This window comes from Balearica regulorum, chromosome 2, assembly GCF_011004875.1.
Source record: "Balearica regulorum gibbericeps isolate bBalReg1 chromosome 2, bBalReg1.pri, whole genome shotgun sequence".
NCBI classification, from domain to species: domain Eukaryota; kingdom Metazoa; phylum Chordata; class Aves; order Gruiformes; family Gruidae; genus Balearica; species Balearica regulorum.
Window position 1 is genome coordinate 158,009,246 of NC_046185.1, and position 24,900 is coordinate 158,034,145.

Sequence of the window (24,900 nt, forward strand, 5' to 3'; positions counted from 1 at the left end):
GTGTTTGACATGTTGGTAATGAATTTATTTTATACCAGGCAAATGCTGCAGAATGTCTCATGAAAACATCCTAATTAAGGAGTGGATTTGAGTAGACATACAATCTCTAAAAAATCAGAAGTTCCACTCAATTTAATGTACATCCAGCAGGTCCCAAGAGAGTGTTTCAAAATCACTAAGCTTCTGTTTAGCAAAATGGGGATGAGCATAGGGGCTCTGAAGGACTGTAAATGAAAGATTACTTAACTCCGAGGGAATTGTCTGACTTCTGAATGTTTTAAAGCAAGCTTCGTTCCCGGTAGCTTTTTTAAACGTGTGTAAAGCAGATGTTCATGTTGTGCAGCGCCTGCCGCAGGGTCATTCAAATAGTCAAACACCTTTTCAAGATCTATCAAGAAGTGCCCTGTGAATCTGATCCATGCGATGCAGGTGTCGAGGCCACATGAAACGTGGTTGTCTGGTTAAAGTAAAGATTTCAGTGTGCTTTCATTTGAACGTTCATTTCTCTACACTCAGGATTCCCTGAAAAAGGAAGGGGGTTAGGTTCCCTTGAAAAAGGGACTGTTTACAAGGGCATGGAGTGACAGGACAAGGGGGAATGGGTTTAAGCTGAAGGAGGGAGATTTTGATTGGATATTAGGAAGAAATTCTTCTCTATGAGGGTGGTGAGGCACTGGAACAGGTTGCCCAGAGAAGCTGTGGATGCCCCATCCCTGGAAGTGTTCAAGGCCAGGTTGGATGGGGCTTTGGGCAACCTGGTCTAATGGACAATGTCTCTGCCCATGGCAGGGGGGTTGGAACTAGATGATCTTTAAGGTCCCTTCCAACCCAAACCATTCTGTGATTCTATGAAGGTAAAAGTAAAAAGAGTGTTCCTTTTTAAAGAAAGATGAGTTATTTAAAAATTCATGTGCACTAAAAGCAATCAAATTACCTTAACTGTGTCACATCTGATGATTTAAAAAGAAAATAAAATGTCTTTTTAAAATACAATCCTTGAAATCATCAAATAGACAAGTTGGAACCAACAGAAAGCTCCTTGCTACATCCAGCCCTGCCTTAGGAATCAAATGTTTACGGCTCTTTTCCTACAGCTTTGTGGATCTCCCAGTATTTTGGAGATAGTCAGTGTTGGCAGATCTGTGTATCTGCATAAAATGTCCCTGAAGTCTATGGGACATGGGTGATGGGCATGTAAAAATGAATCAGATTATAAAACCATGGTTTAAAATGGGAAGATGCTACGGGCTGGTCCTTGACTGCCCGGTCTCTGCCTGCCGCATGCTAAACAGCTGCTCTGAAGCCAGGCGTCTTGGCTCAGTGTTATTGTAAGATTTTGCTAGTTTTTTCCCTTTGCCTCATAAAAATTCTAATATACCAACTATTCTCTGCTCAGGAGGGATTATCTTTATTTTTATCATGTTCAGTATACGTGTCCAGGCACAGATTTACTAGGAGAAAAGAAGGGGATCTTTAGCCTCCCTCCTTTCCCCAGCAGCAATAGCCTTTCGTCAAGGACAAGCAAACTATCAGAGGATGGTTTCCTTTCATTAACTGGCAGGTTAAGGCCGGGAACATGGTGGCTGATGCACGGCCCTAACACACGACGGGGCCACGCAGCTGTCCCAGCTCCCCATCTGTCAGGTCACGGTTCTGTCCACTGCGATACTTTTTCCTTCGTTATAGAAAAGAAACAATCACGCAGTAGGTGTTTTGATTGTATCTAGGCCACCACTATTACTTACCTCCTATAGAACCCTTTCTTCTAACCCGATATATTGCTATGTCCTCAAAGGTATGCTTTCTGGAAGCGTCGCTTCTTGAATTGCTCTTCAGTAACAGGTTTGATTTACAAACCTTGTGTAAAGACGCATGCACCCGACAAACCCTGCACGAAACAAAGCTGTGTGTCGGGGCTCTTTTGTAACCAAAAACCCGTTCAAGCTGCAAGAGAGAGCAGCATCCTGCCTCGCCGGTCGGGTGGGAAGCGCGGCGGAGCGACAGCTTTAGCGGAGCTCCCATTTGGCGGAAGACAAGCTGCAAGGTTTTTGCACCTTCTGTTAAACCTGCTGAGAGGGCAGGAGAACCTTTCTTCTTTTAAAGCGTGTTTGGGAAGAACTATTCAACGTAACAGCGATTGCCTCTGGAAAAGGTTTTCTAAGCAATTAAACTGCTTTCTATACTTTTCAGTGAATCCTTTCCAGGAGCTTTTTCTAGACAAGTGTTGCTACGGATTGGGTTGTACTGGTGCTCCAGCAGGAACCGCGTTGACTGATGTTTGGGCCAGAGGCACCCACAGCTCTGCTCCCTAATCCCTGTCCAGACCTTGAGCCTGTCCCCTAACCAGTCTGTCCTTTTTATAACCTGTTTAAGGATGTTAACTTCAACCTACCTTGTAAAGGTAGTATGGAGTTTAATTTACAAATATGTACTGGGTGTAATGTGAGATTATTCTGTTGTTTACTGTAGGAGAAGGTGACGGGCTCTGAAAGGTAATTTCACTGTATCAGTAGGCTTACGGTACCAAGTGATCGCTTTCTTAATTTTCCTGGTAAAGGGAACGGAAAATTTGTTTTTCCCCCACCCTTCCTACTTTCTACTCTCTTCCTCTCACCTGCTTGGATGACTTTCAGGTCTGTGGGGTGAAGGAATAGGGTTTTAGTTCACTTTTGGCAACCTTTTGGAACTGAATTCCCGATCCACTGCTGCACTGAATCTCTGGCCATGGGACATCTGCAAAAACTTAAGACCTGCACCGATATACTCCAATGGGCCGTCATTCCTACCACAGCCGGTTAATTTTTCTTTGGTGATGCTTCTCCTAACACTGTCGACTTTACTAAATGCCAGGTACAATCTTTAGCAACATGTATTAATACTAATTAACAGCACCTTCTCAGTTCAAGGCCCTCTCTGTGCCAGCTCATGTGCAGGATGAGTTCCTAACGACCCGGTACTTGAGCCATGACACTTCAGCCTGGCAATTTTTAAATTCTCCTCAGCAGCTGTATCGTTGCTGTGACTTGCAAATGTGCTTGAACTTCAGTTTTAAAAGCCTTCAATTTGACGTGAACTGTTGTTGTAGTAAGTGATTTTTATCAATGTACTTTTGTTTCTTTTTCATTGCCTGATGAAAGAGAGATTTGGGCTTACATTTTCTAGGTACTGAAGAAGAAATAGTTTTCTCCTGCAGCTCAGTAGCTGGGGGGTCCGAGTGTTTCTCCTCTGTTAGCACTGGTACGTGTTAGTGTTCTCATTTTGTATAGCACAAATAAGCTTGAAGTTAGCTGTGAGACTGAACGTGTTTTGTCCCCAAAGCTCAGGATTCCTGTGCTTTCCGTCCCGAGATACACCCTTTTAGCTTAGCTTTGAGCCTAGCTGAGGCAATGCTTAAGACACTATTCTTTTAATTCCAGTCCTACATGGAAGATCATCTGAAAAACAAGAATCGTCTGGAGAAAGAGTGGGAAGCTCTGTGTGCTTATCAGGCTGAACCCAATGCCACCACCATCGCACAGCAGGAGGACAATATCCAGAAGAATCGCTCCCGGGCTGTAGTACCCTGTATGTACACTTTAATCTGGACGATTGCATTTTAAGTTCTTGATACTTTTCTCAATATCCTGTACACAGTGGTTTGAAACTGCAAATGACAGGCAAACAGAATACAGAGTAGCTCATATGTGTACTAGAAAACTGTAGTTACAACTATGGGCTGGGTGTGTGTTCTGTTGTCATATCAGACACTGTTTATCTTCTTATAAGTTACATATATATCACAAAAATGCACAACTATGTCACACAGCACTGCTGCTGCAGCTGTGCTGTCTCATGAAATTCAATAGCCAGAGTGGTTTTCAATGCTGGAATATACTTTCTGTGTAAGAGTGGCATCTGTAGCCATTCAACAGAAAGAAGTTTGGCTTGTGTTTAGACAAGTTGGTATCATGTCCATCCAACAGTAATACCAGCAGGCTATAATCAGAGCTAGATGATCTGTTTGTCAGATACTCAGCTGTACTGAATGAGCCCCTTTAGGCTTCAGTGGGTAAGCTTGCAAACTGGCTTCTCTCTCTGCGAGGCTTAGGATAAAAAGAGAAAAAGAAAAAAAATTAAAAAAAAAAAAAGCAGCCAGTGTTTATATTCCTAGAATCTGCTCTTTTCTGTAAGCAGCCACCTTTCTGAGCTTGAAATAAAAGCAACATATTTTTCCTATGCAAATGTATGTAACTCATAGATTACATTGGTAATCTGTGGCCACACATTTTATTAAGCAACCAATGAAACAAAACTGAAACTGAGAATATATTCATAGTCCACAGCAACAAAAATGCTCTCAATCAGCGTGCCCACAATCCAGCTGGGTAGCTTGGCAAACACATATAGCTATTTTAATTTTTAAAGTGCCCTGAAAACATTAATTTTCCCTATGAGAGCCTTGAGTAAGTACTATTCCTCCTTTAGAAATGGGGAAGTGACAGGTAACACGTTAAGTAAATGTCAGAGCCAGATTTAGAGTGAAGATTCTTTGGAAGTACAGGATAATTTAACTGAGCCCATCAGTCCTTGCATATGTGCTTCAGCAAGGTTTGGCTCTCTTGTTTAGGTAGTGGCTCTTTTTGCAATACTTCGCTGCTTAGGAGAGGAATACAGTAGTTTGGCTATATGAATTCTCCTGAGTAAATATGGTGCTGGTCGAAAGGCTTTAGGGGCAACAGCTACAGTTTGCTGGCTTCCATGTGTTTTGAGATCAGGTCTGTTGAAAAGTTCTAGAGAAGTCACCATGAGAGTTAAAGGAGTGCAAAACTTCTGTGCTCTTTTCCATCCTGAAAAAATAGCATTTAACCGACATGATAGGAAGTGAAAATTGCTCCATGATAATGTGTATTGATCCAGGTTAATCTTCCTGCTTAAAGTGTTCTTTTCAGTGTGGACTTAGAGTCAGACCATCTTGAGCTATTCTAGGTCCCTGCTCATAAATTAAGCCAGATTGTTTCTGGTTGCTGCCTTGGAGACAGCATGGGAGCTACAGGTGTTGCCAGAAATTGATGCTGGTTATTCAGTCGATGTAGGGAACGTGTCTGCGTGATACAGCGAGCAATAGCGTAGGAACCCTCAGACTAGACCATTCTAGCTCTGAATCCAGAAGTAACCGCTGCAGCAGTGCTAAAGAGCAGAGATTCTTAGCTTGGGTGTCATGCCACGCTAGAGAGCTGACCTATTTTCGGAGCTCAGATAGTCTGTCTGTTTTCATCACATTGTACCAGGGGGATGAATCAGCCCACGCTGCTCAGCCTTCAGTTGACAAGTCTCTGCCATTGCTTCTTCCACAGCATCGTGTTATGCCTGTTCTTCCCATCGCTGAGTCTAGACCGAATCAGTACTATCCAGGAAGGTATTTGGACATGGACAGGGCGGCTCCAGTTTATCCGAAGCTTTAATTAGAAGTATTTTAGCACATTTAAAATCCCTTACTACTTTTACAAGAGTAAAATGCTATTTTTTGGGCTTTGTTACAATTTGGAAACTTCTGTTACAGCTATTAGTGCACTGGGAACTTTCCTTTTTGACTGAATTGCACAAAATTACCTGCCCTCACTTTCTGAAGTTGCTATGCACTGGTAAACAGCTATCATGTTGTACCCTTAAAACTACTTTGGTGATAGGTGGAAAATGTGACATTAAGTTTAAACAATATTACATTTTGATAAGGTGATGGTTATTGTAGACTCTTAAGATTAGACTGAGGTGAGAAAGAGCCCAGTTTGCCTACTTTTTTTTTGACTGTGCTTGACATTAAATCTATAGCAAAAAGTCACAGATTTGCTTCATAATAAATTAAGAAGCAAAGCTGATATGCTTTTGATATGCTACAAAGTTGTTAGGCTACATTCAAAGTATTCTAACAGAGTAATGCCTTGTTAGCATTTCCTTATCCCTTTCATATTCATAATCACGTTGACAAGGTAGAACAAGATTGCCAATTCATGTAAAAGATTTCATCTTAGGAAAGCTTCAAAGAAGCTTTAATATCATGTTGTATTTACTTTGCATTTTCTGTTCGTAACCAGTCTTAAAATAATATATTATTTTTTACTGATTACATAATTTATGTAATTTCTAGATTAACATTACCTTTAATCTCACAATTTTGTCATATCTTATTCTTATACATATCTTCTCTATTTACAAAAAACTTTTAAAATACTTGGTAGCAGAACACTTTGAACTGTACTTAATTAATTACTAGCTAAAACATTCTAGAAGTGAAGTAACTGGGACTTTCTAGATTAACAAAACTGCATCCTTTCATCCAACCAACAAACAGGTTGCTATAACTTAGGGCAATGGGATACACTCTTTTCTGTATGAACATATGAGCAGCTCAATTTGTTGGCATTCAAAAAAAAAAAAAAAGCTTTCCAGACTTTATATTCTCTTCTTGCATGTCTGCAAAATAAAACCATCTCAAGAGGGTCAATACTGTATGTTGTTATTTATGTATACCATAGATACATACAGGTATTTTAAACATTTGGCAAACAACTTTTTGCAGTGAACATCTGTCACAAGCTGCCTACCGTAGCTGTCCGTGGGTCATGGTATATATTACTTACCTGTGTGCTTTGATTTTCCTCCAAAGGAAAGCAGAGCATTTGGGAGCAGAGTGTGCGCCCAGCGCTGAGGCATGTGTGCAGTCAGAGCACAGCCAGGGGCCGTGCACCGAGGGCAGGAGCACCTCAGCAGAGGTACTTGCTCGGCATGTGTGCATTATTCCTGTCAGTAATGCACCTACAAACAGTGCTCTGGAATAAATCAATTTGATTTCAGTTCAGATCTAAGAAGAGTTCCATTTTGTGCAAATAATCTATGGGAAAAATAATGATAATCAACAAATTAAGGTTATTCACAGTCTTCAGACTGCTCCACTTTTCCTCCTCAGTAGTTCTTCACTTTCTTACTTCAGTGTAGTTCTGTGTAGTGCTTTGTATGGAACAAAAAATCAGTCTAAATCTAGACAGAAGAGAATGATGGTCCGGGGAGAATGTGCTAGGTTGATTGTTGTGAGATTCGCTCTGCTCTGTGATGCCCGGATTCAGACAGCCCAAAGTCACCCGTACTCCTTGTGTCCAGTCTGTTGGTTCTGTTCCCTCAGAAGTATCTGACTAAAAGCAAACAGAAGATAGGAATTAGGTAAGATGTGAGTCTTATTTTTCCAAACTTGCAATCCTCATCTGAAAAACAAAACAGTAATGTATCTTCATTAAGTTGCAGGGCCACTGTGAGATAAAAAGACTACGAGATGGCATACTACTGTACTATTGGTCACCATTTAAAGAATCCAGATAGGACATTTTGCACTCAACTCAGTTGTTTAAACGCAGGAATCTAATGCTGTTTGAGATGCCTAAAGTATTCAAGGTACCCACGCAGAGCTAGTAGGTATAACACAGGCTCTATGGGGGACCTGTGCCCTCCTAGCCTGAGTGTCCTTAGGGCACCTCAGATACCACTAGAAACCTACAGTGAGGCATTGAATCAAATTCTCTGGGCAGGATTCTGTGAAATTGTACATTAAGATGCCTAAATGTAAATGTTTCCATGTAGCTGCCTCCATGTGAGCCAGGTGTCAAAGCACCCATTACAGCCCATGAAGAGCTAATCAGTGCAGTGGCATCAAGAGAGCTAGTAGGTTTTTGGTTTACAGTGAAATGAATAGCTGTAGGATGCTCTCGGATATCCCATGTGAGCTTTCAGGTGCTGGGCCAAAAGGATGCAAGTCTTTAGGTCTTGTGTCATATCTGTTGTCTTTGTGCAATGTCTCATCTACAGTTTCTCACATGGTATGACGTGTTCATATTTAGCCAATTAAATCAAACATCATTAACTGTAACCTAGTCCACATGAAGATATCTGTAAGTAGACTCCAAAACTTAGGTTTCTCAGTCTATAAATTAAGTTTGTATATATTGCAAACTCATGTGTGTTCGCTTTATATTTTATCCTTTATCCTCTAGCTTTTATGCTTTATAATTTATACTTTATATTTTAGGTGTATATAAAATCCAACATTGTGCTGTATTTCACGGCTATAGGTTAGTGCTAGCTTCTGGTTTAGGAAGCCCCTCTCTGCCACACATATCCATCTATTCGTTTTGCTTTTCTTTCAGCTGTGGCTTGGCTGGAGCAATAGAAATGCAAAGTAGTTCAGCATTCAGCAGTAGCTATTGTAGATATTTGAAATGATGACGAGTAGCTTGGCCAGATTGCAGTAGCATTTGTCTTTTTTCTCACTTCCTTATTACTGTCCCTCTCCTCTCCTATTTCTTCTTTCATCTTTCTTTCCCATGTTTTAGATTGATCTTATATATCTTCCTTTTCTGTCATCCCCTTCCTTCCTTTTATTTCCTGCTTCTCCTGCTTCTCTCTCCTTGCTTCTAACATAATCAATATGCAGTTTACAAAAAAAAAAAACTTGCACAGTCGGCATTTTCCCCATAGTTCCTTATTTTGGCATAAGAAACTGGTGTCCATGGTATTCTTTTTCTTTTTTCTTCTTTTTCTGCCTGTTTCTGAAGAGCTATTATGCTAGTTCCTAGAAGCTTTGAGGTGATACCAGGCACAGACAAGCACAATCTGTTCATTGTCAATATGAACACTTGATGCTGCCACTGAAGCTCACATGGGTACAAACTCTTGATATATGCAGAAAACATACATACAACCTTTTTTACACACTTTTTTTTTTTTTTCTGAGCACAAATATGAAGTCTCATTGCCTTTTCACTACTAAAGCCTTAACATGTCTCACCCTCTGATAAATCCTCCAAGACAGCAGGATAAAGATACGGCACACTAAATCATAGGGGCTGGATAAAACATTATTAAAAAAAAAAAAAAAAAAGATCCTGAAGTTGCTGATAGAATCATAGAATCGTTTAAGTTGGAAAAGACCTTTAAGATCATCAAGTCCTTGCACTGCCAAGTCTATTACTAAACCATGTCCCTAAGCACCTAAGCATCACGTCTACGTGTCTTTTAAACACCTCCAGGGATCATGACTCAACCACTTGCCTGGGCAGCCTGTTCCAATGCTTGACAACCCTTTCAGTGAAGACATTTTCCCTAACATCCAGTCTAAACCTCCCCTGACACAACTTGACACCATTTCCTCTTGTCTTATCACTTGTGACTTTGGAGAAGAGACCAACACCCACCTGGCTACAACCTCCTTTCAGGTAGTTGTAGAGAACGATAAGGTCTCCCCTCAGCCTCCTTTTCTCCAGGTTAACCAACCCCAGTTCCCTCAGCTGCTCCTCATCAGACTTGTGCTCCAGACCCTTCACCAGCTTCGTTGCTCTTCTCTGGACACGCTCCAGCACCTCAATGTCATTTTTGTAGTGAGGGACCCCAAACTGGACACCGTACTCGAGGTGTGGCCTCACCAATGGTGAGGGGAGACGATCACTTCCCTGCTCCTGCTGGCCACACTATTTCTGATACAAGCCAGGATGCTGTTGGCCACCTGGGCACACTGCTGGTTCATATTCAGCCAGCTATTGACCAACACCCCTAGGTCCTCTTCTGCCAGGCAGCTTTCCAGCCACTCTTCCCCAAGCCTGTAGTGCTGCATGGGGTTGTTGTGACCCAAGTGCAGGACCTGGCGCTGAGTCTTGTGGAACCTCACACAGTTGTCGTCAGCCCATGGATCCAGCCTGTCCAGATCCGTCTGCAGTGCCTTCCTACCCTCAAGCAGATCAACACTCCCGCCCAAGTTGGTGTCATCTGCAAACCTACTGAGGGTGCACTCAATCACCTTGTCCAGATCATTGATAAAGATATTATGATAAAGATAATTGAAAATAAAGATATTGATAAAGATAATGAAGTTCAGGATGTCCCATCACTGGAAGCGTTCAGGATCAGGTTGGATGGGGCTTTGGGCAACGTGGTCTAATGGACAGTGTCCCTGTCCATGGCAGGGGGCTTGGAACTAGATGGTCTTTAAGTTCCCTTCCCAAATCAGGCCATTCTATGATTCTGTATTAAACAGAACTGGCCCCAGTACTTAACCTTGGGGAACACCACTCATGACCAGCTGCCAACTGGATTTAACTCCATTCATAACCACTCTTTGGGCCCGATCATCCAGCCCATTTTTTACCCAGCAAAGAATACGCCCATCCAAGCCGTGAGCAGCCAGTTTCCCCAGGAGAATCCTGTGGGAAATGGTGTCAAAGGCTTTACTAACTCTGGGTAAACAACATCCACAGCCTTTCCCTCATCCACCAAGTGGGTCACCTTATTATAGAAGGAGATCGGGTTAGTCAAGCAGGACGTGCCTTTCATGAACCCATGCTGACTGGGCTTGATCACCTGGTTGTCCTACACATGCTGTGCAATGGCACTAAAGATCTGCTCCATAACCTTCCCTGGCACTGAGGTCAGACTGACAGGGTTGTAGTTCTCCAGATCCTCCTTCTGGCCCTTCTAGTAGATGGGCACCACATTGGCTAACCTCCATTCAGCTGGGACCTCCTCACTTAGCCAGGACTGCTGGTAAATGATGGCAAGTGGCTTGGTGAGCACTTCCACCAGCTCACTCAGCACCCTTGGGTGAATCCCATCTGGCCCCATAGACTTGTCGTGTCTAAGTGGTGTAGCAGGTCGCTGACCATTTCCCCTTGGATTATGGGGGCTTCATTCTGCTCCCTGTCCCTGTCTTCCAGCTCAGGGACTGGGTACCTGGAGAACAGCTGGTCTTACTGCTAAAGATTGAGGCAAAGAAGGCATTAAGTACCTCAGTCTTTTCCTCATCATCTATCACTATGTTTCCCCGCACATCCAATAAAGGATGGAGATTCTCCTTAGCCCTCCTTTTGTTGCTAATGTAGTTATAGAAACATTTTTTATCATCTTTTACGGCAGTAGCCAGATTAAGTTCTAGCTGGCCTCTGGCTCTTCTGATTTTCTTCCTTCATAACCTCTTGACATCGTTGTAGTCCTCCTGAGTTGCCTGCCTATTCTTCGAAAGGCTGTAAACTCTCCTTTTTTTCCTGAGTTCCAGCCAAAGCTCTGTCTTCAGCCAGGAGAGTCTTCTTCCCTGCCAGCTCATCTTTCAGCACATGGGGACAGCCTGCTCCTGTGCCTTTAAGATTTCCTTTTTGAAGAATGTCCAGCTTTCCTGGACCCCTTTGCCCTTCAGAACTGCCTCCCAGGGGACTCTATCAACCAATCTCCTAAACAGGTCAAAGTCTGCCCTTCGTAAGTCCAAGGTAGCAGTGCTGCTGACCCCCCCTCCTTCAAGAATTAAACTCTATCATTTCATGATTGCTATGCCCAAGACTGCCTCCAACCATCACATCACCCACAAATCCTCTGTTCACAAACAGCAGCTGCAGTGGGACACCTTCCCTAGTTGGCTCACTCACCACCTGTGTCAGGAAGTTATCTTCCACACACTCCAGGAAGCTCCTGGACTGTTTCCTCTCTGCTGTATTATATTTCCAGCAGTCATCTGGTAAGGTGATGTCCCCCACGAGAACAAGGGCTAGCAATTGTGAGACTTCTCCCAGCTGCTTATGCAACATTTTGTTTACCTCTTCATCCTGGTTGAGTGATCTGTAACAGACTCCCACCATGATATCTGCATTGTTGACCTTCCCTCTGATTCTTACCCATAAACACTCAACCTTACAATCACCACCATTAAGCTCGAGACCATCAAAACACTCCCTAACATACAGAGCTACCCCTCTGCCTCTCCTTCCTTGCCTATCCCTCCTGAAGAGTGTATAGCCTTCCATTGCAGCACTCTTATGGACCCACAAGAAGTGCCTCAGGTCTGCATATCAGCCTTTCTGTTCCCTTCAGGAGTCTCCTATGACAATGATCTGACTTTGTTTCTGTATGGTAGGAAGCAGTTTTGACACAGGGCATAGGCCATCTTAACCTCAGTGACGCCTCCAAACTAGATGAACCATCATACTCGTTATTATTGGGTTCCACTGGCAGAACGTCATACCTGTTATGCCATGGCACCTGGGAAGGTGGGGTAGTCACAGGGCAGACGCTCTGCTGCGCTGGGCAGAAACTTGTCGCCATTGCCCCCTATCCCACCTGGGTGGCAGCATCTCCCCACCGAAGCTCAGTCTGGGAAGCTGTGTTGGTCGTGGTTGGTGCAGAGCTGAGAGAGGCCATGGCTTTCTGCCGGGTGGACACCATTGCTCCCTGGTGGAGCTGGTAGAGCTCCAGCACCCTCCCTGCATGCCCTTCCGAGCGAACTGCCGCACAAAGTGCCGCACCGTGCCCTCGCTGGCGCACCACGTCCTGTTTGCCCGCCCTGCTGGCCGTGCTCCTGGTTGGTGGTGCTCCCCAAGGGCTTCTTTTATATGAACTGACACTTGACTTTTATTGGAGAGTCACACTGTAACGCTGACATCCGTTTGCTAAACACTGATGAATCACTGTCTGCTCTCTCTCCCTCCTCCATTTGAAAACATTTCACACATTTTCTTTGGTGATTAGTTCAAACACTTTTGCTGTCCAATGAAGGGGGCTTATCCTGAGTGCTTACTTAGCCTAAGATATGCAAGAGACCACATTTAGTGTGTGTAACCTGCACATCTCCTGCATAGCCAAAAGGTTTCAGAGCTGTACTTCAAACACTCTGTGACGATGCTCATTGTAAAGCTTCCTATCAAAAATCTTGGATAGCCCCAAGATCTCAGATGCCACAAGCTCATTTTTATGTTTTGGATTTTTTTGTGCAGTGGTGCCAGAGTACAGTGGAAGTGAATAATGTGCATGAACACATTCCCCTTCTCGTCTTCTTCATCCTTCTATTGTGTTGAAAACTTATCAACAGAAATAATTTTATATGAATAGTAAAGAATGGCTCTTCATTCATTTGACACGACTTGTTCACCTCTAATCTTATTCCAGGAGAAGGTTGTTTGCATTGGTGGGTTAAATATTGCTGATGAGATTGAGTGACTGCTACAAACAACACTCACACAAGCACCCCTGTGTCTTGCTCACATATTGAACTATCGTGACTGGGGAATAAACCTAAGCAGAGCCCAAACCCTCTGTCTCTACTTTCTGTGTGGTACTTACAAAGTTTGATAATTCATTTATTGTTTTGTATTATTAAAATAATGGTTGGTACTTAATAGTTTAAAAAGCGAACTTGTAATTCTGCTGTTAAGAATGGTGTCACGGGTCACTAGACAAGATACAAAGAGGGACAGGGTGTATTCCTGTACTTTTATTTTGTCTATTTGAATAATTGGTGGAAAGATCCTCTCAAAACATCAGTGTCCATGTTCAGCTGTAGAGGGTTACAGAGCTCCACAACCTCTCACCACAATATACTGTGCAGGGTGGGTTTGCCAAGAAGTGTAAATCGTGCTGGTTTTGTAGCAGGTGGTTTGAGATTCCTATGGAAAGACTTAGACATCCCTCACATAAATTATCTCCATGTGGTTTGGTCTTTCTTTCTTTAGTCAATATAAAGAAATGGACACTTCTCAAGTGCAATTCGGCCTGTTCGAGACAGCTAAATCAGGATGAGATGATTCATGACATAGAAATATTTCTTTTCTCTTAGCAGAAAGTGAGTCTAGGTGACTGGAAGAGATGCAGACTTCTGCATTGTCACTGTCTAAATACAGAGAAATAAACCCCATCCATTTCTTATGTCCTGAAGTGAAAAAAAAAAACCACTAGAGTTTGGGCTGTACCAGCTCTAAACATAATTGAGCTAGCACCAGTAAAAATGCAAGTTAAAAAGTGTTAAAAGAATCTTGACGGTGGGCAAACAACATGAGTAAGTCTCCTATGTCCAGAGCTGCTGTTTTCTCTACTAGTGGTGTCTGAACTAGCTACATTTCATTACAGCAGTGTAAGATACCAGTATGTGCTCCAGTCGTGCTTTTAGGTGCAGTTGTTACTGGCATTTCCTCTCTCCCACAATCATCTCCACGTCGTATCGTGTGCCCACGTCACTGGCGTAGCACCAACGGCGCTGGTCTTTGATCGGGACAGATTAACTTACTGTCCAGCTCTCAACTGTACTTCGATGTTCCTGCTGTTCGTTTTATAGAGCAGCCAGATGGACAATGTCCATCACCTTACTTTTTCCATGACCCTGCAAACAAAGGAGTGTTTTCTACAATACGGGTTTTTTTCTACTTACTTGCCTAGTTTAAATCCTAAACTCCCTGAGCAGTAGAGATTCCCCTTTTTCCTATGAGAGGTTGTGGCACGTTATGATGCATCTCATGAAGACCTGCTTTCTGATGCTCAGCCTCCGAAATATCTTAGTGCTTCATTCCTGAGTCGGGCTGTGACGTTGTAGCTGTATCAAGGCTGTGCTAGGTTGGGAGTCAGAAGGAAATATCATTTCTGATATTTACCATTTGCTTGTCTTGAAATACACATTAATCTGAGTTTGAATTGTTTAACTTAAAATGGGTAGAATACTTGTATAGAAACTTTGTTCTCTTATTTTCTCCTTTGCAGATGATCATTCCAGGATATGTCTGAAAGGTGAAAATAGCCACGACAATTCAGACTACATCAATGCTAGCCCAATTGTAAGTATGGTAACCTATGAGAAATAACCCAAATAGTCAGTCCCTGTCTTTCCTTCTTGTTAAAATATGCTAACTTGAGGCACCTCACTGCTCAGGGTGCGCAACCTCAGGTTGTGAGTGCCTCACAATTCTGATGTTTCAGGCTGTCCTTTCAAACTGAAGAGAAATAAATCTTCTGCATGTGCATGCAATACCCTTGAAGTTTATGTACTAAGAAAGCAAAGTCAGTAGATAGTTGTCGTTCTACTTTGTAATACTATCAGGTTTTCTGTACTCTCACCTGCTCTAAGTGAACATGCTTTAGTAGAAGGGTTGGACTAGATGATCTCCAGAGGTCTCTTCGAACCCCTACCGTTCTGTGATGTTATTTACGGATTATCAAATTCAATGATATGCCCTTAGCAGAGCTTTTCCTTCTCTGAGGAGGTAAAACTTGCTTGTTCTTTTTTGCTTTGTCCTGCTAGCTCCAGTCATAGGAGGAATGGTTTCTATAGGCATGGAGAGCTGAGCTCCACAGACTTCTGAACAACTTCTGCATCAGGATGTGGCATTTCCTCCTCCCTTTCTTCCTCTGTTGCCTTACAGATGCGTAGCTCCGTGGTTCTGTAGCTCTCCTAGTTCTTCTCTAAGCTTGCTCTTTTGAAAGCAAGAACAAGATCCCTTACCACTCGTGTATTCATTCAAACTGCAAAATAGGTCAGTCCGATTTCTGGCTCCAAATACTCCAGCATGGCCCAGCTGTCTTTGCTCAGCCTACGCAAGCTGAATGTGAATCCCTTCTTGTCTGTGAGAGGTGACAGGGAGAAAGGGTCTCGCTTTTTAGACACAAAACAGGTATGATAGAGCCAGTAGCATTACTCCGTCGTGCCTTCTCAGTGGTGGCGTCATGATACCCGTCTGAATGGGGAAAAAGGCACGGTGTCCTTAACCTCTGTGAGGCTGCTAGTATTGGAGTCGCTTTTACTCACGGTTCTTATTCACATTAATTAGGCACTAAAATGTTATTATAGGGAAACTTTAGGAGAAAGAATTTAGGATGGGGAATTAGATCTCGCTGCAGTGGGCTGTGTAAGCCAGTACTGGCTCATTTTCCTGAGGAGTATCACTCCCCCAGTTAAATCACTTTGTGTGGGCAAGGCAGCTGACAATTTGCAACAGCATGAAATTACAGGCTGCTTCCTTCCAATGTTGTTGACAATACTTTTTTTCTTTAAAAAAACCCCACAGCTACATAGAAACTGTTCTCTGAGCTTTGTTTTTGTTACTTTCAGCAGAGTTCAAAGCTTAATTTCCTTGAAAAAAAGTTTGATCCGAAGAGTTAAAAAATAAACTGAACCCAACAAACATCTTCAGGATGGTTTTGTCTTTGGCTTAGGGTGGAGGGTAAACCAAAGCACCAGCTCACTTCAGGGATTACCTGCTGGCATTTTAGAAGACAGAGCAGATGTGCACAGGTTAGAGCAGGTTTTGGACTACTTTTAAGTATGTCTCTGACTAGACCAAGCTTAGCTGGCCCCAGGATCAGTACATCATCAGAGTAACTTGGCATTCCAAGGAATACGTATCCTGCTTATAAAATCATGCACAGTGGCCCAGCTCCAGAGCCCCAGTGCTCTTTTTGCCTGTCTTCAGGGCACATTCAGTGAGTTAAGTTTGGTCAAGCCATAATTTGATAGTAGAAGCTGAGAGGTTTTGTGGCAAGCACCGGAGTGGGAGGTGTTAACTGGAAGTGAGATATTGTATTCTTGTAAGAGCTTGATTGTAATTCGCATGACTACAGCACGGTGCAGAAGTGGAATTATAGCACGTGTAGACAGTGCTAAGCCACGTTCAGCATTGGCAGCAGTACAAATGTGGTGTTTTTACCAAATAACTAAGATGGGCTTCTGCAACCTGCCCCAAAGTCTGTGTAGACACAGCTTAACTGGGTTTAGTATGCAGATTTGTTTGGGGGGGGGGGGGATAAATTCTCGCATGTGTGTATATGTCTGTTGCAATTGTAATTCTGGTAATTAATTACACTGATGAGAAAAATATTAGATTAGGTAGTGTTGGGGTGGAGAGGCAGAACCAAGGTATCCCATGGGCGTAACTGGGAAGAGATTTTCTTTGTCAGGGTGCCCAAAGCTAGTGCAGGCAGAGGCTGCTTCCACAGCTTTAACTCTTACGGTTTTACAGGGACTTGTAATCTTGCTTTTCCATCCAGCACTTAAGGGTGTTTTCTTCTGAAAAGTTAGAAGGTATTTCTTTTTTGTAGCTTTCCCAAACTCAGGAGTTTTATCCAATAAAACAAGTTACACCGATGAAGCAAAATTCTTACGGTTGTCTCTATATCTCTTACAGAAATATTTCTAGGCTCAGAGATAAGTGGGTGCACAAGTGTTTCATCGGGGTGGGACAAGCACCCAGTATCTTGCATAGCCATGAAATACTGCCAAGAGAAACTCTTGAGTTCCTCTTCATTGTGGTAGGATAGGGACCCTACTGTGTGGGAAGGAGTGCCACAGCCCACACTTGGGTAGGTGACCTGTTATTCCAAGGAAAGAGATGCTCCGGATGGTTTTGTGAGTTTGTTTCACTAAGTCAACAGCATTTTGCTGTTTTTTGAAAGCAACAGAGAAAATGTGTGTTTCCTGAAGGTGATGCAGTGGGAGGTTGGTAGGAGGAAACCACTACTTTCCAAGCCCATACTTTGGAAAGTTTCCCTGCAAACTGTTTCATTTAAAGACAAATTAAATATCTTCAGGTTAGCATAAATGTATTTGTTAATCTGGTGTAGTTTTCGTATGAAGAGGTAGAATATAGCAGTGGCAGAGACATTCAGTCTCTGTTCTCCCCACCTCAGAAGCCTACTGGAATATTATATTGGGCACTTGATCCTTCAATATTTTCTGTGGCTGTACAGCTCTTGCAGCCTGAGCTGGGCACACATGCTATTACCACTGCTGTTTATTTGAGATCTTTTCTGTTAGCAGACACACATTTAATCAACGTCTTTGTAAGCGTACAGTGGATGTGGAGTACCAGTAAGTCTGCCTTTATTCGCTCTTGCAAAAATCCTGCCATTTCTTTCCTTCAGACTGTTGCCTTTCAACTTAAATAACCTCAGTAATTATCATGTCAATACAGTGATGTTCCTGGTGCGTTTGCGCCTTGCAGCGCTTGGGTTAGGAGCGAGCATTGTAGCTGCAAGATGGGCATTAATAGCACGGGATCAGTATGGTCTGAACTGACTGGAAGAGGATTGTTCCTCTCTGCGCGTGTGAGCTGTCTGGTGAAGGAAGAGTATAAAATAAAGTAATTACATTTGAGCTTCGGAAAGGGAGGCTTCCAGTCGTGTACATGTCGCTGGGTATCTCCAGCTTCTGGGTCAGTGGTCCAGTCTCCAGCTGGGGCTCGCTCAACCTTAACTTAAGTCTAAATGAGTGCAGCAGTACACCGTAAAAAAATCCCTGCGCTAGACAATGAGCTGGCCACCTGCCCACATGTTTCTTCCTTTTAAAAAATGCTACCCCCCTCAAGACCTCCTTTCCATCCAATATGTTATGAAAACTGGGGTTAGATTGATGGCCTCACCACGGCTGGGAGTGGGTAAGGAGAATCAGCAGAGATTTAGTCCAAGTTCTTCCCGTAGGTCTTTAACTTCATTGTAGCGTGAGGCCAGGCAAAATGAGTCCTTAGGAGAATTTGCAGGGTAAAAGTGGGGTAGAAATCTGTTTCCCTCCTCTCTGAAATAACATAAAGTACTATGATAATAACTCTGCTATCGGCAGCTGAATGAAAGGCTTGCAATTACAGCACAAGGAGACCCTGACTGTGCAGAATAAAACTGTGATAATTACATCTGTCATATTTGTACTTAGTCCTCATTAAATTTCGGGAAAATCATCCAGTAGTAAATAATGTGCAATCTTTGCTTTTAAATCAGAGGTCATGAAAGTAAATGGGAATTCTGTTTTTCCTCATAGGGTGTCTGAGAGAGAAAAAATCCCATCAACTACATTTAAAAACTCAGTTTGCTTATTATTGAAGACACCAGACTGAGGAATGTCATTAGCATGACAGTTTGTTCAAACACAGCATACAAATTTCATCACCAAGAATAGACTCTGAAATTCATAATGGCATTCACAACCAGATTTACTTCTTTCATTCCATTAGGGGTTTTAAAGGAAGGATTTAAAAAGTGTTTTAAATTTTAATTCAAACATGAAGATGAGGACTAGCCTACCTTTTTCATTTTAAAGCTGAGATGAATGTGATTACAAAGTTCATCTGCATTTGCTGGATATGCTTTCTTTTACATAAACAAATTTTTTTTTTTTACTTTTAGTTACTGTCTCTACTCTGTGTAATAAATGCATATATGAAAGTAGATTTTATTGGTATTATAAACATATTAAATCTGGAAACTACCCAGCAGTTTGAATCCATGCAAATTTTTAAGGTGTTAATCAGAGTTCAACTTTCTTTCTGTCATACTTAGTCTACACTGGATCTCATTCTGATCTCATATGACTTAGGAATATTTCAGCTGGACTCAGAGGATTTAGATCAAGGTAAATATGGTATGACTGAGACCACATCTTACGCAGCATCTTTCTGTGTGGAAAGTAAGGATCTGACAAGCTGAGAGGGAAGGTAAAGGGGAGGAACGAATCGGTGTATCATTTACACGAGATTTCGAAATGGTCATTGGTGCCTATTGACACTTTTACTTCAGTTTATAGTTTTAGAAGACTACTTAACAAGAATCTGTATGTACCACTCTCAAGTCCAAATACAATAAATTTGAGGATTTACTCTCAGAATGTATTGATTTTGCTGTATTTTATCAGCCTTATCAGTGAAATCATGCAGCAGCACGATCTCTATCTAAAAACTCAGCAAAATTCAGAGTTCTTCAGGGAATCCTTGCAAAGTCCTACAATAAGGCAACTGCATAGTAGAACTCTTGAAGGAAAAACTAAGCGAGTAGCTTTTATTCTCTAGTAAAGCAAAGGTGGAATTGTGGTCTGATATTAATTTAAAAAAGGTGCAACTAATTGTGATCCTGTGGTCTTTATATATTTTCCTACTTTAAGGTACCGTAAGTCAACATATATTACAAAGCCCGGTAGAAAAACACAAGTCGTGCCACTAAAGTTTTCTGTAGTTTTTCTTTTCCGCCAAGAAATCTGAATGCTCCTCCTTTTTGTTTCCATTCAGATTTGGTATTGGTAGTGATGGAAATCACCACAGTCGATTGCACGGTCAGTCGTGGTAATCCTTGATCCCTTTCTTTCCCTAATACAAAATCACGGAAAACTAGATTGAAACATTCTCACCCGACTTGCCTTTGTTGTACTGCAGCAGAAAACGAGAATTCCACCATAGCAGAACAGTTGTAATAATTGCAGCTTTTTCTTTCCAAAAATGGCTGTTCGATCCAGTTCTGATGTCAGCCTTGTGAACTTTGTGCTTTGATGGGGACATAGAGGGAAAAAACTTGTTCTTTTTGAAGAATTACTATTAGGGTGATTTCTGAAGGTTGTTCCGATGTAAAATGTTAGCAAACAGTCAATTTTTTGTTTTAATACCTGATAGTATGAAGCCTGCTGTTCTCTATTCTTCTCTGGAGAATACATTTGCTGTTTTATTTTCGTGAAGTGAGAAATCTGAGGGATCCTTGAAAGAAGATAATGACTACTGACATAAAAAAAAAGCCTTTTACTTGGTCCTTGATTAGTTAGTTTAAACCCCATTACTGACTTTATTTCTTTATTCAAACTTTTGTTAACTTTGATAGATTAAGATGCTGTTGATGTTCTTTGTGACCTTGAGAGAATGAAAAAAGAACGTAACAAAAACATTCAAGAACTGTCCCTTGCAGTTGCCTACTCACATTAAATTGAATGTGACCGGAGTACTGATTTTTCACACTTTTCTTGAAATATGTGGCCTTTAAAACAGTACATATAATAGAAAATTGATGAAACCAGGAATTTCATTTAATTAGTTTAATCTTTGCTCTTATTTTTGTTCAGTTAAAGATCATTTAATAGTGTGATAGGACTTTCTGCCATCTTCTGTTTGCTCCAAGCAAGAAGAGTTTCTGCTCATAATTGTTTTCTGTGCAACACAATGTGCTTGGAATGTAATAATTGTAATTGTCTTTTGAATTATTGTTAAACTGCTGATACACTTCACTACTCTGTGCTTATTGTAATGTTTGCCACGTTCCAACAGCACCTTTGTGACAGAGGTTGATTAATGCTGAAATGCCAAGATTGGCCTATTCCTGATTTATCAGCTGAATGTTGAGAAGCATTTCCTCCATGACAGCGCTATTTGCATCATCCTTGATTTCTTCTGCCTTTGTTTTCTGGCATGTCTACCTACAAAAGAATTTAGTTTAAGAAGAAATTAAAAGTAAATTATTATTTTTCTGAAGTTTGGTGTATTCACTGTTGGTTACATTTCCAAGTCAGGCTCTCGCCTGTGAGACAAGTGACATCATTTTCAAGTGGATGCAGCCTGCAACAGTTTCCACTGGGAGCAGCCAGTCCTCTTCGGTGCAGGTCAATTTTTCTAAGCTAGGATTTTTAGTTCCAGCATAGGAAAACATTTAAGCACATGATTAAATCCTACAGATCTCTATGGGATTCAAAACAAAACAACAACAGAAATTATTTCAACCATAATGGAGCAAAAAACCCCTTTAAGCCTGACTTTGCTTAATCACATTTGCTGTTGTTTTCAGCTGTGTTTAGTTCAGTGTCTGAATTCTTACAAAGACAAAAAAAGGTTCCCATTTTGAAATGGTTCCTAAGGGTTTTTTTGCTAATACTGCTTCCTGAAGAAAGCTAGTTTTTCCCTGATCTCAAAATACCCAGTTGTAAATGTCCTGCTATCAGAATTGCTTTTGTCAAAAGGCAAAGAAAACAAGGTTGAAATTTGTTGTGAGCAATTGCTTGTTGTGAAGAGTTATTTGCTGATCAGAGAAGCATCTCAATGAAGTTCAGAATAAAATGATGGTACTATAGACATCCTGGTCAAGGTTTTTTATAACTATGGGTGGTGAATCAGAAGTCAGTCAGCTTTTATTCTAAATGGATTCAGTGACTTCATTTTACCTGTGTTGTGTTGTCACGGAGAGTTTTAATATTAAGTCCGGCTTAATTATACATCAGAAAATTAGAAACATAAAAGTATTCTCTTCCTTTTTGCAACATTCATCATATTGTTGTTCTGTTAGAATAACTTACATCTGTTCTTTTATGGTTCTTCCCTCTTTTATGTTGCACATAATTATGAGGTGCCTTCTTTTACGCTGACATGTACCATCACTGAAAATTTTGATAGGCTATGAATAAATTCAGTAGATGCCTGTTAATGCAAATGTGAATCACATTCGTTCTTATTCAGATCTTTACTTATAGAACAGAATTGTGTATTGAGACAAATTCTGCCTTCAGCTACATGGGTATAAGTTAACTCTCGCGGACTTCAGTGTCACTGGGTCACACCCACACATCTGAGAGCTGAAATGGGTCTCTTTTCTTTATGTTCAAAGTTTTGTCTTGCCCAGTTCAGGGTTAGAATGAGTTTGTTTGTTTGTTAATCCTATCAGCAGATCTTCTTTTTCAGCAGAATGGGTCCTAAGATTTAGAACCAAGAAAACCACCCATCAGTTCGAAAACATTCATTGTAACACACTAATCCTATTTACTCTTGATGGCTTTGTTTCTTAGATTCTTTATTTTTTCTGCTCAGTGAATTTTCTGCTCCTTGAATTAAATGTAATAATTAAGGTCTTTAAGCAGAACATCCTCTATTGAGGCCAAATCCATGCATTTAGATAAATCAGCTAACCAGAAAAAGCCAGAAACTGAATTTGTTCCCCATTTTTGCTGGTTTTTAGTTACATGTGCCCTTGACTGGCATGGTGGAAATGGAGAACATATTTAGATGTGTGGAGCATTCTTAACACTCAGTGTAGAAAAATGTTTCAAATGGCTCCTAGGTTGCTATGAAACCACGAGTACTGATCTCAAATAAATGCCTTTGTCAGCCCCCATAAATGATCTTACGCTGCATATCGAGGACATAGGACATTGCTCATCATGTGTGCTGGTATTCATCTGGTAGCATCAGTCTTTTGTGGGAAAAGTTCTCCTCTGACTTTATAAATAGAAATAAAATTCTTTGCTTGCCAATAAAGGATGAAGGGGCACGACAGTCCTTTAGGAAGTCCCTTGTTTCTGCCCTCGCATACTTTCTGTCTCTAACACAGCAAGGGATTTTCTTTTAAATAAATCCAGTCTGTGTTCTCTTTTTGTATTCCAGATGGACCATGACCCCCGAAACCCTGCATATATTGCCACCCAGGGCCCTCTACCTGCTACTGTCGCTGACTTCTGGCAGGTAAGTTAAACATCTCTCTGAAAATGGAATTTATGTTACAAGTCAAATGTTTTCCTGTGCTTCTGGAAATGTAAGGTGTATAAAAATATGTTATGCTTGAGTCGCAATAGGTGGAAAAACCTTCGTTCAAATGTCTTCATAAAGTCTAGTATATGGATATTCAAGCCATTTATGTATATGACAAGCTCTGCTAAAGAATAGTTGATCTGGAAATTATATTGAAAACCTCAGGCCACAGTATTCATATTTTAGTGCCAGGTCTCTGTAATTAAACTACTGCCAAGGACTGGATGATTTTCAGAGGGCCTGACCTTCTTAAGAGTGTAGCCAGAATTCATTGTCACTCTCCAGATCAAAAAGAACCTAACACTATGTGCCATGAATTTTTCCATTGAAACCTACCTCTCACATGTCCCAGTTCCCCAAGATGCTTAAATACTTATGTATTTTCCGTACCACAGGTAGCTGAGTTAAAGGCTAAGTTAAGACCCTGCTGCATAAAGTTAAGTAGGTGCCTAATTTTTTGCAGGATGGGAGCTAAAGGCAGTAGTTACTGATGCACAAATACGAGTTTACTTTTTTTTATGTGCTCATGCAGCTCTGAGATTTGGACGTACACGCACCGCCAGGCTAGGTGTGCGCGATTGTGCGACGGATGTGCTGCATTAGGTATTCCTTTGTAAGTGTAAAAGTGCACCTGGAAGCCTACTGAAGCTCTTTGGGGAAGAGGCCAACTGGGGCTTATTATCAACATGAACATATGTTTTTATTTTTTTGTTTTGCATTATGAATTTAGAAACATTTGTTCTGAAGATAAAGAATATCTATGTAAAAATTTCGGAAGTGTCATTGTATTTTAGGAGCTTGCATCAGCTGAAATCATCATCTCTCTCCATCTGCATCACTTGGGCTATGATTAGAAAGTGGTAACTGATCCCTATTGAAGGCACTTTTCATGTCACAATTTCCTACTGTTTCTGATGAGGAATCGGGACATTTTCAAAAAGTTTGTTTCATTTTGAGTGCCTAGATATTTAAATGCTCAGTCTGAGATATTTTGGGACTGGTTTTTAGAAGTGCAGAGCAAATGCTTTCTGCTCGAAGTCAGTTGAGCTGTTGGTCTGGCTTAAATTTTCAAGTAACTTGTGATTTTTGTCTTCACTATTTGGCAGTTAGACACAATTGAGAAGGCTGATCTTTTTTTCCTTGGCAGGTGGATTTCTTATAACACGCATGATACTTGAAAATGTGTTTCTTAAGTTAAACAGGCAAAATCAAATACCACATTAGTTATTCCATAATTATATTTTATGATTCCTAAGGCACAGGTTTTTTAATGGTATATTTTTGCATATTTGTATATTTATATTTTGCATGTTTTTACCTATAACTGCACCTTCACATATTGAAAAGAAGTATGTTCTCATTTTTAAAGGACACTTTGTATAATCATTGCTGCTAATGCAGAAATCAGAATTAATCATACAAACATAGCATGAAAGATATATTTGGCTCTTCTCCCATTCCAACTTGAACAGTTAGGCAACCTGTTTGCACAGACACAGAGACCAGAACTGAAATGTTACCTCTTTGTTCCGTGATCAAATCTTTTTAATTCCAACTTTATACTCAAAAGGTCTCTTTCTTGACTTTCTTTCTTCATGCTGTTTGTGACTGGAGAGTCTTCACTGTCCTTCTGCTCTTTTTAGGTATTTCTCCTCCCAATTATCCATCAGTGAAAGTTCACTCCATGTCGCCACCAGATTTGCTGTAAATATCTCCACCATTTGGCAACCATGGTTCAGCTTCTGCTCAAGTGTGGCTATGTGTCCATTTTTGATGCGATATTCTTTTATTGTTTTCTTCTATTAGATGCCATAGAAAAGTTCATTTC

At 41.2% G+C, this 24,900-nt stretch overlaps 1 protein-coding gene across 3 annotated transcripts in view; it reads left to right on the forward strand.

The window, feature by feature from the left end:
• The window catches only part of PTPRN2 (protein tyrosine phosphatase receptor type N2), a 674,941-nt gene that overhangs the window by 604,069 nt on the left and 45,972 nt on the right, over nucleotides 1–24,900 (forward strand). For all 3 annotated transcript variants that reach the window (XM_075746622.1, XM_075746624.1, XM_075746623.1), the window contains 3 exons: nucleotides 3,417–3,564; nucleotides 14,527–14,600; nucleotides 22,929–23,006. In XM_075746622.1, the coding sequence (XP_075602737.1) occupies nucleotides 3,417–3,564; nucleotides 14,527–14,600; nucleotides 22,929–23,006 (300 nt within the window). The remainder of the gene's footprint in view (nucleotides 1–3,416; nucleotides 3,565–14,526; nucleotides 14,601–22,928; nucleotides 23,007–24,900) is intronic.